At 36.5% G+C, this 18,160-nt stretch overlaps 1 protein-coding gene across 2 annotated transcripts in view; it reads left to right on the plus strand.

The window, feature by feature from the left end:
* Positions 1-15,620, plus strand: part of LOC133871243 (phosphoglucan, water dikinase, chloroplastic) — a 29,720-nt gene extending 14,100 nt beyond the window's left edge. For both annotated transcript variants that reach the window (XM_062308652.1, XM_062308644.1), the window contains exons 12-19: positions 361-431; positions 601-718; positions 10,635-10,721; positions 10,832-10,918; positions 11,012-11,088; positions 11,240-11,405; positions 11,496-11,607; positions 14,449-15,620. In XM_062308652.1, coding sequence (XP_062164636.1) covers positions 361-431; positions 601-718; positions 10,635-10,721; positions 10,832-10,918; positions 11,012-11,088; positions 11,240-11,405; positions 11,496-11,607; positions 14,449-15,353 — 1,623 coding nt within the window. In that variant the 3' untranslated portion in view covers positions 15,354-15,620. The remainder of the gene's footprint in view (positions 1-360; positions 432-600; positions 719-10,634; positions 10,722-10,831; positions 10,919-11,011; positions 11,089-11,239; positions 11,406-11,495; positions 11,608-14,448) is intronic.
* The last annotated feature ends 2,540 nt before the right edge of the window (positions 15,621-18,160 follow it).

Here is an 18,160-nt window from a genome sequence, read left to right on the forward strand (position 1 = left end):
AGGGGAAAAGATCTATACAGTTTTATCATTAAAGCTTGTATTAAGGCCTACTTGGATGATGACTTAGATGCTTTTCTTGTTTTGTGGTAGAATTGTGAACTGCATAAGTATATTCTTTTTAATGTTTCATGACTTATGGTAGTTCCTTATACTTTAGTGAAAGCAATCTCTATGTGAGATTTAGATAGACCTGATGGCACTTGAAGTAGTTAGAACTGACAAGTCTATTTCTGGCCTTCTAGCCTTTCATCCATACAATTTGAAAATTATAAGTGAAACTATCTCACCATGTAATGCTTAACTTTGAAACTTTGAAATGAAGTGACCTGGAGTTTATAAACGATTTCATGGCTTTTGCAGCTGCTAGGGAAAGCTTTAGGAATCCCTGAGAACAGTGTAAGGACATATACTGAAGCTGAAATCCGTTCTGGGTACGATAACTTTCTTTTTAAATTATATTTCAAAAGAATTCTATGCACACTGTAGGCTAATATAGTTTGCAGATATATCTTATGTTGGTTATTTTAGACCAGAAGATTGAAGAATAATTGTTAACCAGTACTGCTGTCTGACTTATCTACTGGTAAATGCCATTTGTAGTGTAATTTTTCAGATTTCAAAACTCTGCACCGTTCTCTTAAAAGCTGTTAGAAACGCACTTGGTTCTCAGGGTTGGGATGTTCTTGTTCCTGGAGCTGCTCTGGGAACATTAATTCAGGTACCCTCAATTGCCTCAACTGAAATAGCATCAAATCTTCTATAATTGTATGGCTTGTCCTACGGATTCGACAGTTTAGTTTTAGCTTAGTTTTCTTGATTGTGATTTTGAATTTTACTTTAGGTTGAATATAGAGAAATGCTGAAATTAGAAAGTTTAATTTAATTGAAGCGGTTGCAAAATCATTTTTTATTAATGTTAAAACAAGAAGAATATATGCTAAGGAATTCAATTTTAGCACCAACCTTTAACAAAAGAAGAATTTAAGTGGTTACAGAATTCTGAACCATCTCCAAACATTCAAGATGAGGACCCTAGTGTATGTTTGACAGTGTTAATTGAGATGACCAAAATAGAAGTTAGTTTTTATGATAAAAGAAGCACTCAGAAATTAGTGATTTTCTTATGTATTGGATTAAAAAAGCCAGCGAGTCAATATAAATAAAAAGGTATATATTTAGCTTTTAGATATTTGTTTATTCTTTCTTTTTCTTTTTCTTTTCTTTTCCTTCAAAATTTCAGATGATGGCAAGACAATGCAGGCGCAATGTCATCTAAAATAGGGGTTGGAGATTTTTTTTTTTTAATTTTTCTTTTTTGATAAGTAATAAAGTAATTTTTATTTTTATTTTTATTTTTTTATAAGTAAGAAACCAATCTCATTAAAAAAGCGTAAGGCTTCCTTTAGTACACTGGGAGTATACAAGGAAACAGAAAAGCGAGCGAGAAAGTCAGCAAAAGTAAAAGACAAAGGGTGGACATAAGCTGTAGTCCAAAAGTACAAAGAAAGGTAGAACGAGGAAAGAATCTCTTCCAAGGTACTTTCCAAATCCTCAAAGCTCTTATTGTTTATTTCCCTCCATAAGCACCAAAAGAGGCAAATAGGCACCATTTTCCGAACCGTTGCGCTCCTTGGCCTTCCAGAGGACCACCAACAAGCAAATAATTCGATAACTCATTTGGGCATAACCCAAGACATCTTGAAACGACTGAAGAGAGAACTCCACAAAGCAGAAGCCACATTGCAATGAAGAAGGAGATGATCCGCGGACTCCTCAGTCTTCTAACACATATAACATATGTTTATCACAATAACATGTCGTTTCCTAAGGTTGTCCAGGGTAAGGATCTTGCCAATAGCCGCGGATCACACAAAGAAGGCAGCCTTTGAGGGAGCTTGAGTGCGCCAAACGCTTTTCCAGGGAAAGTGACTACTTCCAGAGCAAGCTAAGAAGTAAAAGGACTTGACCTTGAACAAACATTTTTTGGAGGAGACCCACCACAACTTATCTTCGTTGCCTTTGCTCACTTTGACTGAGTGCAACACCTAGAAGAAAGAAACAAAATCGTCCACCTCCCAATCGTGAGCCTTCCTAGTGAAGCTCACGTTCCACTGGTTGGAATCGCCCAAAAACTCCAAATTATCTGCAACAACGGCGTCCTTTACACGGGCAATACCAAATAATGTTGGGAAAGTTACTTTAAGAGTCGTGTCCCCACACCACAAATCATGCTATAAACTCATCTTGGAACCATCCCCCACAACAAATCTAGTGAATCTAGAGAGAGAATCCCAACCTTTTTTGACAGATTGAGGTCCGTTTAATTAGTTTTATTTATGCTGGTATGTATGACTAGGATTGAATTTAATCAGGGGTCATAACTAACTCTTTCTAGGGTCTCGGCACATAGCCCAAGTCGTATTATGTTTGCTGAGTTTTTACATTCATGTTCTTTTGTTTCCTCTGATTAGAGGCACTTTTGTATACTTCCTGTGTACTAGAGTTGCACCCCTCTGCGCTTTTTATTGAATTTTATTACTTATAAAAAAAAAAAAAAAAAAAAAAAACCTAACTCTCTAATTTTTATGATTTAAGGGTTCTTTTAAGAATAGATTGCTTCTTTCATTTACTCATTCCAAAGAAGTTGGGAACCTTAGACGTGAGGAATTTAATCTTTTAGTCTGGTGGGGAGTGTTACAAGTTACTTGCCAAGGTTCTGGCTAATATCGGTCCAACCAATGAAGAAGGTGCTGCATATAATTTTGTCTATTGTATTGTTTTTATGAAGGAGGTAGATATTGAATTTGACCATTACATCGGAAGTGTTTGGATAGTAGGTTGCAATTAGGTGGGTTCTAGTAATTCTTTGTAAGCTAAATTTAGGGAAGGCTTATGATCATGTTAATTGGAGACTTTTATATAGAGACGTACGCACATGTGCGCGCGCACAGATACACAAACATACTATACTTATTTATTTATGTTGGTATGATATGTTTGGGCTTAGGGGAAAAGAAGAGAAATTGGATCTACTATTGCATCTCTACGGTTAAGATTTTTCTATTCTTGATAATAAGGTCCTAATGGTTTTTCTAAGCAGTTTTAGAGAACTCGGACAAGGGGATGCGCTTGAACATATTCTCTTTATTGTAATGATGGAGGCTTTTGGCAGGATAATTTGTGTAACAACCCACCCTCAACGACAAAATATTGTTTGCTTTTGGCTCCCCCAAACCAGACTTCCAAGGAGGTCATTCGTCTCGGTACTACTCTCGCAGAAGCACGCTTAACTGCGGAGTTCTGATAGGTTCATAGCCATCACGACCTTAAAAACTCGTTTCAAGAAGGGTGCAAATATACATATAAGCACATTCATATGCCCATACCCATACAATGTGGGACGTCACAATTATCCCCTTTTGGGACCCAACATCCCCGTTGGAGACCCTCATGGAATCACCCTATTCTTGGCGTCCTAGCGAGTACCTGCTAGCAACCCTCATAGGCTTGTACACGCTCCCCCCATTTCAAATTGGGCAATGACTTTGATACCATTTGTAACGATTCACCCCCAACGACACAATATTGTCCGCTTTTGGCTCTCTTGAACCAGACTTCCAACAGGTCACCTATCCTGGGACTATTCTCGTAAAAGCACACTTAACTGCGGAGTTCTGATAGGTTCATGACCATCACGGCTTTAAAACGTGTTGTGTCAAGAAGGGTGCGAATATACATATAAGCACATCCCCATCCCCATCCCCATTCCCATACCTAGGCGATGTAGGACGTCACAATCACCCCCTCTTGTTGGGACGTCACATCTTCTTTAGCAACTCTCATGAGATCACCCCATTCTTGGCATCCCAGCAAGTGCCTGCTGGCGACCCTCATGGGCTTGTGCACGCTCTCCCCATCTTAGGCTGGGCAATGGCTCTGATACCATAAGCCGTGACGATCCTTTTTTTTTTTATATATACAAAATGGAATCACCACAGTAGCATAACAATTAGTCATTAAACCAACTTAACGTATACATCCCGTAATATATACCTAACACATCAGAGATAAACAACTCCATTGGAACTAAATTCATTATCTAGAAAGAGTAAATACAACATCAAAGCCATACATTTGTCTATCTGTTTAAGGCTTAATCAAAATATTAATTACATCAAAAAATGATTATACAAAATAAGTGTCACATGCAACACAAGCCATATACAAAATGTCTATTAAAAAAGGTGGACTACCCGAATCCGTCACACCTACGACCAAATGCGAAGAGCCTTAGTCGTAGTATCCCAAGTACAATGACACAGGGTCCTCATCAACGTCTGCGATACCTGCAGCCAAAGCATTAACATCGACACGATCGTGGTAGTAACCATGTTCTCATAGGTGAAAGTGTGAGTTCACCAATTCAGTAGTATAAAACACATTGGGTTTTCACAATGAGCCAACAATTACAAATCTACCATATATTTACAATAACGGCTACTTGTAGATTGATAATTTTTGCATAAAATGATTCTTAGTTGATAGAATAAACCATGGCATTTGGTTCATAAATTAAATAATTTACATTATACACATCATTACATATATATCATGTGACTCAGATATTCTCGAATACAAGCTTTCCGAACTTTTGGAGAAATACAGGCATACATGAATATCTTAAGAAATAATTGACACTATGTCTCGACCTTATGCGCATACAAGTCATCCGAACCTTTGAAGAATTTCAATATACGCATACTCCCAAACATTAAATCACAGGGAAAACATTCGATGTAGTATCTCGGCTATATACGCATGCATTTCTTCTGAACCTTTGGGGAATACATGCATACGTATACTCCAAAACTTTACATCTCAACAAATCAAATCAATGTTATAACTCGGTCGCACATGCATAATACATACCTCAGATAAATTAAATGCCTGTATGACAGGAGGATGAGGGACTGTGCCGACATAGTTCTCTGGCCATAAGCCATGGATGATGAAATGGTGAGAAATTCGAGTACATGGGGCCATGGGCCATAGCCTGAGTTGCAGTAAGAAGCTGGCCATTGGAGAGTGAGATGGAAAAAATCAAACGCCAACACGAGGAAAACAGAAAAGAAAAACAAGGATGAAAGGAAAGAAATGACTCATTCTTGATCGCTACTCTCGTTGATCAAGTGATTGATATCTCAACATGCATGCATGATTGCATGTACAACAATATATATAGAGATCGATCAAACTGATTAACAAAGCATTGAAAGAAAGTAGTTGGGAGTTGGAACTAAGGATCTTATGCCTGGCCTAATTGTAATGTTATTCAAACGCATTATTCCCCTTAAAATGATGTACTTAGTTGAGCACTTGATGCGTGCAGACAATAATCGAATTAATCACAATAACCCAAATAGAATGATCTAGTTGTGCGTGTGATGGAGCGTTTGATTTTTTCCATCTCACACTCCAATGGCCAGCTTCCTACTGCAACTCAGGCTATGGCCCATGGCCCCATGTACTCGAATTTCTCACTATTTCATCATCCATGGCTTATGGCCAGAGAACTTTGTCGGCGCAATCTCTCATCCTCCTGTCATACAGGCATTTAATTTATCTGAGGTATGTATTATGCATGTGCGACCGAGTTATAATGTTGATTTGATTTGTTGAGATGTAAAGTTTTGGAGTGTACATATGCATGTATTCCCCAGAGGTTCTGAAAAAATGCATGCGTATATAACCGAGATATTACGTCGAATGTTTTTCCTGTGATTTAATGTTTGGGAGTATGCGTGTATTGAAATTGCTCAAAGGTTCGGATGACTTATATGCGCATAAGGTCGAGATATAGTGTCAATTATTTCTTAAGATATCCATGTATGCCCGTATTTCTCAAAAGTTTGGAAAGCTTGTATACGAGAATATCTGAGTCACATGATATATATGTAATGATATGCATAATGTAGATTATTTGATTTATGAACCAAATGCCATCATTAACTCTATTGGCTAAGAATCCTTTTATGCAAAAATTATCAATCCACAAGTAGCCGTTATTGTAAATGTATGGTAGATTTGCAATTGTTGGCTCATTGTGAAAACCCAGTGTTTTATACTACTGAGTTGGTGAACTCATACTTTCACTTATGAGAAAGTGGTTACCACCACGATCGTGTCGATGTTGATGCTTTGGCTGCAGGTATCGTCGATGAAGACCCTATAGCATTGTACTAAACTACGACTGAGGCTCTTTGCATTTGGTCGTAGGTGTGTCAGACTTGGATAGCCCTTCTTTTTGTATATGACTTGTATCGCATGTGACACTTATTTTGTATAGTCATTCTTTGATGTAATTAATATTTTGATTAAGCCTTAAACAGATATATGACTTTAATGTTGTATTTACTCCTTTTAGATAATGAATTTAGTTCTGCTACAATTGTTTATCTCTGATGTGTCAGGTATTACGGGATGTGTACGTTAAGTTGTCTTAATGACTAATCACCATGCTACTATGGTGATTCCATTTTGTATTAAAAATAAAATGGGTCGTCATAATTTGGAGGGAGGTTTTCTGTCAAGCTCTCATGTGGTTGTACGGGTAATGGGAGGTTATGACAATCTCATGACTTCTACTTGCCCATAATTTTTTTTTTTGATAGGTAAACAAATTGCATTAAAAAAGCGTAAAGGCGCCCCTAAGCATACAGGGAGTATACAAAAAGGACACCAAAACAAAAGAAAAAAAAAAAAAAGAAAAAAAAAAAAGAAGAAGAAGAAGAAGAAGAAGAAGAAGAAGAAAAGAAAAGAAGAACACTCGAAAAACCCAAAAGAGAGAAGAAAAGTTACATCAAACCCCCAGCTTCTTGCCTCTATGGTGGATCTGCATCAGATTAGATATCTACAAAATATTATCCTCTATCGAGGTAGTTTTGGTTTCGAAGGTTATTTAAGTTAAGAGTGGATTGGTGCCTATCAGTGAAATCTAATGGTGGAGTTTGGCGAGTTATTAGGTTTTTAGGTGGGTTCACATTCAATGTCTTATTTGGAAATGTATCTTTGTTCATCCTTTTAAGTCTAAGGTTATGTCAGATGTGATTGATTCTCTTTATTAAGATCCCTTTATTCGTAGAAGTAGGTTTCCGGTTTCTCTTTCATAGATTTCTATTGTAATTTCGATTTAAATTTTTCATGTGTACTTGAGTGGTGCCCCTTCTATTGTTCACTTCATGTATACTTGAGCACTACCCTTCACGCTTTCTTAACAAAATTTTACTCTTTGAAAAAAAGAACTTAATGTATTTCTATTATATGTATGGAAGCACGCACTTGTACTTTAACATGCTTTTAAATTATAGATAGAGAAGCCAACCACTTCAGGATTGTGCTCATACATTCTTTTCATATTCTCTCATTCCTTCTCCAGCTATCAACATTCCATGGTATCCTAGTCTCAATCTTAAAAATAAACCTAAGTTTTATGTTTTTTAATAAATAATGTATATTTTAAAAAAGCGCAGAGGGGCGCAACCCAAAATATACAGGATGTATATAGGATACCCCTAATCCGTAGAAAAAGAAGAACACAAAAATCTAAAAAATTAGAAAAAGTAGTCAATGTCACTCTCTACGTACACAAGGTTTGTAGCACCAACTTCATTAAATTGAGCAAGCCATTCTCACAATCGTCAAAACTGCATGCATTCCATTCCCTCCATAGACACCACATCAAACACAATGCATTCCGTTTCCTTTTCTCATATTTTCCTGTCATTTTGTTATACACCTGTAACTTTTATGATAATTTCTTGATAAAACTTGTAAAAGAATCAACAATGAAATTCAACATAAACCTAAAATGCATTGATGATGAAGAAATGATTTGTTTACAAGTTAAACTGATCTAATTCGAGGAAGATCGACCTCCCAATTATCAACTAAACTAAACTAAACTAAAAACTAATATTCTTCTTCAATGCTCATTTACAAAGGCTTTGGGCTATTTATAGACAATCCAGCCCAACTACTAAACTGAATAACATCTCACTCTACCAGCCCACAATCGCAGCCCTTAACCAACTCAGCAGCCCATATCTTCTTGCAGCTATCACTTGCCACGTAACCCACATACACACAGGCATATTGCCACGTATACCCTTTTATGTATACCTGTGACATTACTCACCTCTTCAAAGGCACCTTGCCCACAAGGTGCTGTTTAAAGAAGAAAGACCATTTGCTGTAATTCAATAGATCAGCCAATACTCTTCCCCAAGAAGCTGACTTATATGCTCATGCGCGAGCAATGCGGAAATCATGCCAGCAATGGGTTGAGCTGGGGTATATCAATTTGCGTCTAACCTTCCAACGTCACCGGTGCCACAATCCAAACACAATGTGCTGAAGTATTTTCAAAACTGCAAAATGTCTCCTTAGAACAGCAATAATGTCAAGCACACCATTTTTCAGCCTCCAACACGACGACACTACTGGATATGCCTTCTTGCTCTTACTTCGCACGATTACCAAAATCAAGTTATGATGTAACTTCGGAACCTTGGTTTCTTGCTCAACAGCTTGTCCAATGCTCACTGCCCAAGCTTTGGTTTCTGTCTCTTGGAAATTGTTCACGACAATAGATTTTGAGCTGCTCAACTCTATTTGACTTTGTTGAGTAATTACATCGAGCAGTTGGTGTCCCATAAAAAACACTGAATTCTTGAAGACCAATGGTGGCTTCTGGAAGATCCTAGCTTCTATCTCAGAGGAAGAATCTAAATTTCCATCAACCTGTTCATGAACCAGATTGAGCACTGTAAACTCCATGGATTTGATCTCTTTACACGAATCTGAAATCTCATCATTGTGGATGCCGCTTTGGGTGAGATCATCGAACCTTGCCGCCGTTTGATTGTCGACGCCCTCTAATATTTCAAGGATTTCTTGGTTTTGCAAATTGTTTGCTTCATCTTCACGATCTGAGGACTTTCCGGAATATGCTTCATGAAAAGAACTAGGGCCAAATTTAGCCAATAACAAATTTTGTAAATTTGTTTTTTTTTTTTGGTTTTACTCATACCCTAACTACCAAAAGATCCCACAACCCGACTGTACGGATTCTATACAGTTCATTGAATCCATCTGTTTCTCAATGTTGTTGTACTCCTTTTTCTCAGTTTGATGGTTTTTTGTTTAAGGTTTCATGTTTGTAGCATGCTGTTTAAGTTATGTTTAGCATTGGATCAATTTTGGTGGATATAGAGAAGGCTTTAAATGAGTTTGATGCATTGGGAATATCCTCTGGCCAGTTTGGTGAGTATTTTGGAAGAGTATCTTCTGGTTTTATTTGTCTCCCCACAAAAATATGTTATCCCTTTGTTTCCCTGTGTGAAACAAAAGCTTTGATAGAATTCTGTTACTGTATTGTGCTACCAACTGCATTGATGGACCCATGAGCCCCTTTTAGAAAGTTTGAGGTTGTCCAGCTGTCAAATTAAAAAAAAATAAAAAAAAAATAAACAAGAAGAGAAAAAATTTAGGTCAATATAAAGAACTTGCAGAGGTCAATCCTCATATTGCCTTTGATTTGGTTGATTTTTGTTTTGACTCATTACTTGTAAAGCTTTTTAAGGTCTGTCTTCAATGTATAAGTTGCTAAGAATATATTCTTTTCCTGCCTAGTTGTGAAGATCCTGAGGTTCTTTGATTAAAATTGTGAGATCGTAGGACTACTCTTTTTGAGCATATAATTAGTACGCTAGTACCTTAATCCAGTTATTGTATTCATAATCTCTCCTATATTAGATGAGGATTTTGTCATCTATGCAGTAGTGATGATAGAATCCATTTGGTTTTGATTTTAGTAAAATGCTTCTTTTCCCTTTATAGGCGTTGAAGCAATTGAATAAGAGCTGATCATGCATTCACCATTCTTTACAAAGATATCCATGAGTGTTTCCGCCACCCTAGGGTTGGATAAAAATCAATCTTGATGCTGCTTTAGGTTCTGGTGGTCTATTGCTTGGCATGCGAGCTTAACATTGTGGGTGATATGCTGGATCAATGGGCCTGCTACATAAGTTTCAGGCCATTTCTTATTCATCTTCCTTCTAATATTATAGGGGATCTCACCTATCAAAAAAAATATTATAGGGGATCTCTCTTGTATGCTACCCATGTACACAAGTTGCGTCCCTCTGCGCTTTCTAATGAAATCGATTTACTTGTTTGTTATTCATCTTCCTTCTAATATTGTAGGGCATTCTTTTGGAGTTCGTGTTGGCATGAGCTAGTTGGCTGTGTTTTCTTCTTGTTTGCTGTTCATTTCTTTGATTTTTGGTGTGGATTTGCCTAGTCAAAGAAGGATTATTGTAAGAAAATGGACTTTGAATAGTTTCTTTGCCAATGGATATTCTGGGATTTGAATCATGATGATTTTATTTTGAAGTATTTGCTTCACATAAACTGGTGAAGTTGTTTCTCAAGATATATATTTTCCTTTGGTGCTATAAATCCTCATAAATCAGCTTGAAACCCCAAACTATCATGTTCGCCTTTACTTTGGTTTCTTCTAGTGTTTTATTAAATTGTTAACCATCCTATAACATTGAGTTACTTGACTTCAGGTTGAAAGCATTGTACCTGGTTCGTTACCATCATCAGTGAAAGGACCTATTATTCTTGTTGTCAGCAAGGCAAATGGAGATGAGGAGGTTTTAAAAATTCCCTATCATACTAACGCTCTTATTTTTAAATATCATCATGCCATAATACATAGCAGCAACGATGTAGACATGTGAACTTACATTTGAATATTTGGCAGGTAACAGCTGCTGGGAGTAACATAGTAGGAGTTGTACTTCTACAAGAGCTGCCTCACTTATCTCATCTTGGTGTTAGGGCTCGCCAAGCAAGTCTCTTTTCTCTACGATTTCCACATTTCTTACGAGATGTCAAATTAAAATTTTTAAAAAGATCCTTAAATTCTAATGTTAATTTACAGGAGAAGGTTGTCTTTGTGACATGTGAAGATGATGATAAAGTTGCTGACATACAAAGACTTACTGGAAAATATGTTAGGTTATTTTTCTGTAACCTCTGTCTTTTTAGTCTATTTTTGTTTAGTTGATTCATATGTTTTTGAATTTCACTGTTATTGATGATTTGCACCATGTGATCTGATGCTTTGACCTTTTCTTTTGTTTGTTTCTGTGTTTGTGGGATTTTGCAGCTTGGAAGCATCCTCCACCGGTGTTAATCTATTTCCAGCTACGTCAAATAATAGAAGTAGTGATTTTGCTGTGGAATCTCTATCAGGCGATGGCTCATCCAGAGTTACAGCCCCAGGACCTCTTGATCCTTCCTGCTCTGCTGTTAAGGCCCCTTACTCCAATCAGGTTGGATATTGTTTATTTATTCGTCTGGTTTCCTCGGCTCAAAATATCAGATACATTGATATCAATGGTAATAGTTGTATGTTCATCCAGGGTGTTTTTGCTGGAGGAGTTATACTGCTTGCTGATGCAGATGCACAGACTTCAGGTGCAAAGGCTGCTGCTTGTGGTCGCTTATCTTCTTTATCAACAGTTTCTAATAAAGGTAATGGTATGTCGTGATTGGGACTGCATCTTTTCTGCCTAAGGGAAAATCGTTGCAACATGAGCATCTTATGAAGACTTATCCTTTCTAACAGGCTTAGTATATTGTCTCCTTGTTTTTGAAATATTTAATTGATTTGTCTCCTAATCCCTTGCCAACTGTGTTGGATATTGTCTTGATTAATTTCTGATCTTATATCTTTTAGAATGCTATAATCCGTGAGGAAAATGAATCTCATAAGGTAGTGTGAAAACAAATAAATTTAAACTGAGAAGTCTAAGCTAAAGAAGTTTTGAGTTTGCAATTGAGTCAAGGGTTGAGCTGTGGTCAGCCTTTTCTACCCCGAACTTTGTTTTTTTATTTCTTATTGTTTTTAATTCGTTCTTTTCTTTCTTTTTTCCCCTTTCTTTCTAAAGATACCTTTGAAACTGTTGAATGGTAATTTGCCAAAAAGCTTAAACTTAGGAAGTGAGCCAATACTGTATATCAAGCATTCCTTGCTCCAACAACCCCTCATGTAGACCAATACTAACCTTGAATGAATGACTGCTGTGCACGTATAGAACATAAAAAAACCTACCAGAATTGGGTTACCAAGATTTGAGACCTCAGAGCCAGCTATGATCTAATGCCAGTTTGAATTGCCATCATTCTAAAAAATTTAAGTTTTTACAAAGAAGGCCAATGATGTATATCTAGCATACCATGAACAAAAATAAACTACTGGAGATACTCTACAGAAGTTTTTTTTTTTTATGCAACAGATTAAATGGTTCATGGTGATGCTACTTTTGTACCATTCTGTCTAGGCACTTTGGGATTGCAAGCCTATAATCGTTAACAGAAACTTAAATGATATGTTTATGTGGATATGCAGAACCGTCATTTGTGTATAATTTTTTCGCAATTTTATTCATTGTGGAGAACATGATATAAAGTTTTAATTCTGTTTGGGCACTTTGGGGATTGCAAGCCTATTTTAGTTAAAATAAAATTAAAGGATATGTTCATGTGGATTTGCAGAACCGTCATGTGTGTATAATCTTTCACAATTGTATTTAATGTGGAGAACATGATATAAAGTCTTAATTATTTCTGTAAAACATGATAGTAATTGTTTCCTGATTTTCCGCAGAACATGATTTGACATTGATGGCTTTACTTTTGCTCCTCATGCTTATTTAACCATGGGGGAGAATACCATTAAGTCTATTTCTTTTTAACCTTTGATATTAAAAGTGCTGCATTGACTCATTAGAACGTGTGGAATTTCCATGTGGGATTTAGTCATACATGGGCGTGTCACAGATTAGGTGAAAATTTGACTCATCTCTTTTTGATACTTGCACATCATAAATGGAGTATATATTATTATTATTTAATGGTTCTTAATGTGGCTTCTTTTGATAAATGTTTGAATCAGTTAGATCTAATGTTGATAAATTATTAAAATTTCTTAACTCTTGTTATTTTTCTACCCTCTTTTTGGCCTTATTTCTTAGAAATTTTTTCCAATGTGTTGTTCTCCTCACTCAATGCTTGGGTTCGAATCCCACTACACTCTTGTTGTAAAGTGCCTAGCTCTATCGGGGTTATACCCTTCTCAGGGATGCCTTCCTGGGACCGCAGGTAAGTGGTGCCACTATCCCCTCCAGCCCTTTTTCCTTGGCACAAAAAGAAAAAATAAGCAGAGAAACTATTTTTTTTAGTGAGGGCCTGTTTTAACTGTCCCATGGAGTTCGATTGGTCTCATTGGTATTTTGTGTAGCATCAAATGCATAAGTTCGTCATCTAGTTGAGTCATCAGCACAATGAATGAGATGGAATCACTTTCATGAAGTTATGAAATGTCCTTTCATGTTTCTTAAAATCATAGTTCTATTCTTGAAATGCAACTCTTGATGGTGATGAATTTGAAAAGATCCAGCAAACTGTAATTGAAAAGAATTTTTTCGTAGTTTTCAAATCACCCAGTCCATACCCTTCACATTGTACACTCCTACATGTAATCTTATACCAGTGGAAAATACATGGAATTTTTGTTACTCGCTTGGTAGTGATTACGTAGTGCAGAATGGATTTGTGCCCTCAAATTCTGTATAAACACAACAGAATACCCACAGTATCGCTGAAACTTTAATTCGTGACCCATGGGCCCAGCACGCCACTTGCTTAGCGTATCTAGAACAAATTAAGTAGTATTGAGAAGTTTAAATCTTTTCACTTTGGATGTCAAACTCTTTTAATTTGGTTCCTTCATTGTAATACATATCCTTTGTTAATGTATGAGGTGTTTTGCCATAATTTATCTTATGGGCACTCTTGCTCCAACGGTTTAGTTCCACAAAATTTTATATAAAATGTAATCTATCTACTCTCTGATATACAGTGGTGTGGTTTGACATCCCTTGAACATTAAACAACCTTACTGTGAATTTGGTAGAATCTGGTTATAAGTATTATGATCTTGAATGGAACCATTTAAATTAAAGAATCCACTTCACATATGGTGACGGAATATGTCAAATTTGATCCTATGTCATCAGTTGTGCCCATTGTTTTGAGTATTGATTCATGATCATAAATTTCTACCTTTATATATAACATTGGCGACACTAGAACTTAATGGGCACAGGCATAATGTCACAATCTCACACCCTGACTGGTTGCTAGCGTGACACAACCTGTAAAAATTTGATTGTCACCGAGATGCATTAGAGCACATAACTAGAGAAAATTTATGGGCAAGGACTAATTATTTCATTCCCTTGAATAGAAAGTTTTGGTTAACTTCCTGCCTGTAATGTTTTCTAATTTTCTGATGGACCTTTTTAATAACAGTCTACAGCGATCAAGGGGTGCCAGCTTCATTTGGTGTCCCTACAGGGGCAGTGATACCATTTGGCTCTCTGGAATTGGCATTAGAGCAAAGTAAATCCATGGAAACATTTAGGTCTTTCCTAGAACAGATAGAAACAGCTAAACTGGAAGGCGGTGAACTTGACAAACTATGCTGCCAACTACAGGAACTGATCTCTTCCCTACAACTCCCAAAGGACGTCATTGATAGCATAGGGAGAATATTTCCTGGCAATTCCCGCTTATTTGTTCGTTCAAGTGCCAATGTTGAGGACTTGGCTGGAATGTCGGCTGCTGGACTTTATGAATCAATTCCCAATGTTAGTCCTTCGAACCCAATAGTTTTTGGAAATGCTGTTAGCCGAGTATGGGCTTCATTGTACACTCGGAGAGCAATTCTCAGCCGACGAGCTGCTGGTGTGCCTCAGAGGGAAGCTTCTATGGCAGTTCTGGTGCAAGAAATGCTGTCACCAGACCTATCCTTTGTGCTCCACACGGTTAGCCCTACAGACCAAGATCATAATTCTGTCGAGGCTGAGATTGCTTCTGGCCTTGGTGAAACTCTGGCTTCAGGCACTCGAGGCACACCCTGGCGTCTATCCTCTGGGAAGTTTGATGGCCTGGTGCGGACACTGGCATTTGCGAATTTCAGCGAGGAGCTTCTGGTACTTGGTGCAGGTCCTGCTGATGGGGAGGTTATCCATTTGACTGTAGACTACAGCAAGAAGCCATTGACAGTTGACCCGATTTTCCGTCGGCAGCTTGGTCAGCGCCTTTGTGCAGTTGGGTTTTTCCTTGAGCAGAAGTTTGGCTGCCCACAGGATGTGGAAGGATGTGTTGTTGGCAAAGACATCTACATAGTCCAGACACGCCCACAGCCCCAGTAATAAGAGCGTTTCTGAGCCGGTGCTCTCCTTTAAGGTAGGTTGGAACTTCAGCATCAGGCACTATTGGTCTTCACGATCAGACACTACGCTAAAAAAGCCACACTTGTAGAAGCTGTGTGTGATCTCTTGGAAATATGTGGCTTTTGTAAGCTTCTTGTTGACAGTTCAGAGATGTATAGGCTCAGAAAATGCAGAACCCAATATGAGTTGAATATTTCTCCTAGTATGAAAACACATAATAAAATGTCTTCCTCCTTTTCACGTCCAGGGTTGAAGCCAGGTGGCAGTTGCCCACTGAAATTCGGTAAAAATTTAAATTTGGCTTATCATTTCTTAAATTTTTAGAATATCTATTGTTTGCACCATCATTGAGATTTTTAAGAATACAAAAGGTTTCCTCACTTTGTTATATTGAAAAGTCTTTATTTTCAAATAAAACTACCTCATAACCCGCGCTATTTACGGGATTCTTCATTATAATTTAGTTTCAGAATTTAAACATATTTAGTCCTTTTATTATAGGTTAAAAAATACTTGTAAAAAAAAAAAATATATATATATATATATATATCACACATCTTTCAATAAAAAGACAATAAAGATTAAGACCTTTAATTTTATTTTAACTCAAAAAAAGTTAAAACTTTTTAAAATATTTGTTCACATATGTGTAGTTTATAACGAAAAGAAGTTTTTTAAAAAAAAACAGCAAAAGGAAAATCTAAAATCTAAATATTATAGCGTAGGTGCTGTAGTTTTTTCAATAGTCAAGATAGTGTTGTAATTTTTCTTTTTACAGCACCTAAGCCAAATCTTACAAAACAAAACAAAATATTTCACTCAACATTTAATGAATCAAATAAATTCTCTCACATCACGTTCAATGCTTAATCAAATAATATTTTGCCTTATTTTGTTTTTAAAAGTAGAAAAAACACTAAAAAAAAAAAAATTGTACCGAGAAAAAAAAACAATAAAAAATTCAAATATATTAAAAAATAAGACCTTTTAATTTTATTTTAATGCATATCAATTAAAACATATTAAAATCTTTGTTAATATATCAGTAGTTTAAAATGAAAAGAAGTATAAAGAAAATATATATAAAATTATGGTATACTACAGGGACCAACGGTGCAATTATTCCTTATATATACACAGATTTTTGGCGTCTAACAACTTGTTTATTCACATATCAGTATATTAAAGTAGTTTACAGTTTTTCCTCATGATTTATTTATTTTATTTGTTGAGCATGATTAAATTATAATTGATTATGATTTATGTAGTGTTCAGGATGATTATAAAGAGTTATTAATTGAAGAAAGGAGTTTTTTGTGAAAAATAAAAAATAAAAAAATAAAGGTATTTAAGTTTCTTTTATTTATTTAGACCCTGTGCTCGTTGAGAGAAAATACTGGCTCTATTACTCTAATGCCTTCAGAAGAATTTCAATGAAACGGTTGTATTGTGAAGGTGCCATTGTCCTATAAAAATATAAATTTGAGTTAAGTTGATATTGATGTGGTGGAAGAAAGCTCCTCCAAACGAGTAAATTTATACCTTACTGTTGCCTACACGTCTTCATTTCACAACCACTTCTCCGTAGAAGATCGTCTGTGTCCTCCTTAGCTCTAGGGTTGGTTACTTCTCCCCCACCCCACTAAAAAAAGATAATATGAGCTAGTTTGGGCTTTATCTATTAACGCATCGCCAAGAAAATGGTTGAGCCTGAATCTTCTGTCTGCAATCAATGGAATCCTGCTTACGAAGGCCATATATTTCTTCTTCTTTTTTTAATATTATTATTAATCCAGCTAAAAAGACTAAGGTTCGAATCTCCTTGAGTGTAAACAATTCTTTGGGGCAAGCCCGCTGGAGAAGCCAGAATATTACCTGATCCGTGTAGAATGGGCGTTTTACACAGATCTGAAGTGTACCTGACAGAGATGAGCACACGAAGTGGCCCTCCCTTGAAAGGGCTTATAGTCATAATCTTTTTTTTAAAAAAAAAAAACTTGAATTCCATCCCACCTTTTTACCACTTGAATCAAAGCACAAGGGTTATGTATTGTTATATTATTGGAGCAAGAACTATTTGCCAAGCAACATCAAAACACAAATGTGTCAAAAACAAAACCCGAGTTCCAACATTCTACAGTGTCAGTGTCCAGTAGTGAGAGTCGCTTATGCTTGAATCGCTCCCTAAGCGCATTCACCGTCTCTATGGCCGCTAAGTGGAATTCCTTGAGCTCGATCTCAAACATTATTCTTTCAAAAATTCATTGACTAACTAGAATCTGCCATTTTAGATTCATCTATTTGAGCCCTAGTGTTGTTTGTGGTTGCAAGAGCCGGTATTTAGGAAATTTTTGAGTGCTCTTGGTAGTGAGATTAGAACGGACAAAGCAAGTGTCAAGGTCATTGAAGGGTTTGATGCGAGGAAGATGAGGAGGAGCTGACTATATAATATTAAACGGACGGGTGGGCGGGTCGTCTGTAACCAGCCTACGAAGCATCGCTATTGGCAACAACAAAGCTAAAACCTTACATTAGCTTGTTTGAATTATATATTTCTATAAAATTAATGAGAAAAAGAGGATTTTTGCGACCCTAAGAATAACCTACAGAGCAATTGTATAAAACACTTCATATATGCACCTTTAGACATATTTGTGCATTTTGCTTGATATCGGAGCACATCATACGCATGTTGGAAATATTATGTAAACAAGAATGACAGGCCCAAATGTTATTGAGTGATTACCGAGTTATTGGGCTTTGTATACGTTATTTGAATAGAAAAT

Source organism: Alnus glutinosa, chromosome 1 (genome assembly GCF_958979055.1).
Source record: "Alnus glutinosa chromosome 1, dhAlnGlut1.1, whole genome shotgun sequence".
In the NCBI taxonomy this organism is placed as follows: domain Eukaryota; kingdom Viridiplantae; phylum Streptophyta; class Magnoliopsida; order Fagales; family Betulaceae; genus Alnus; species Alnus glutinosa.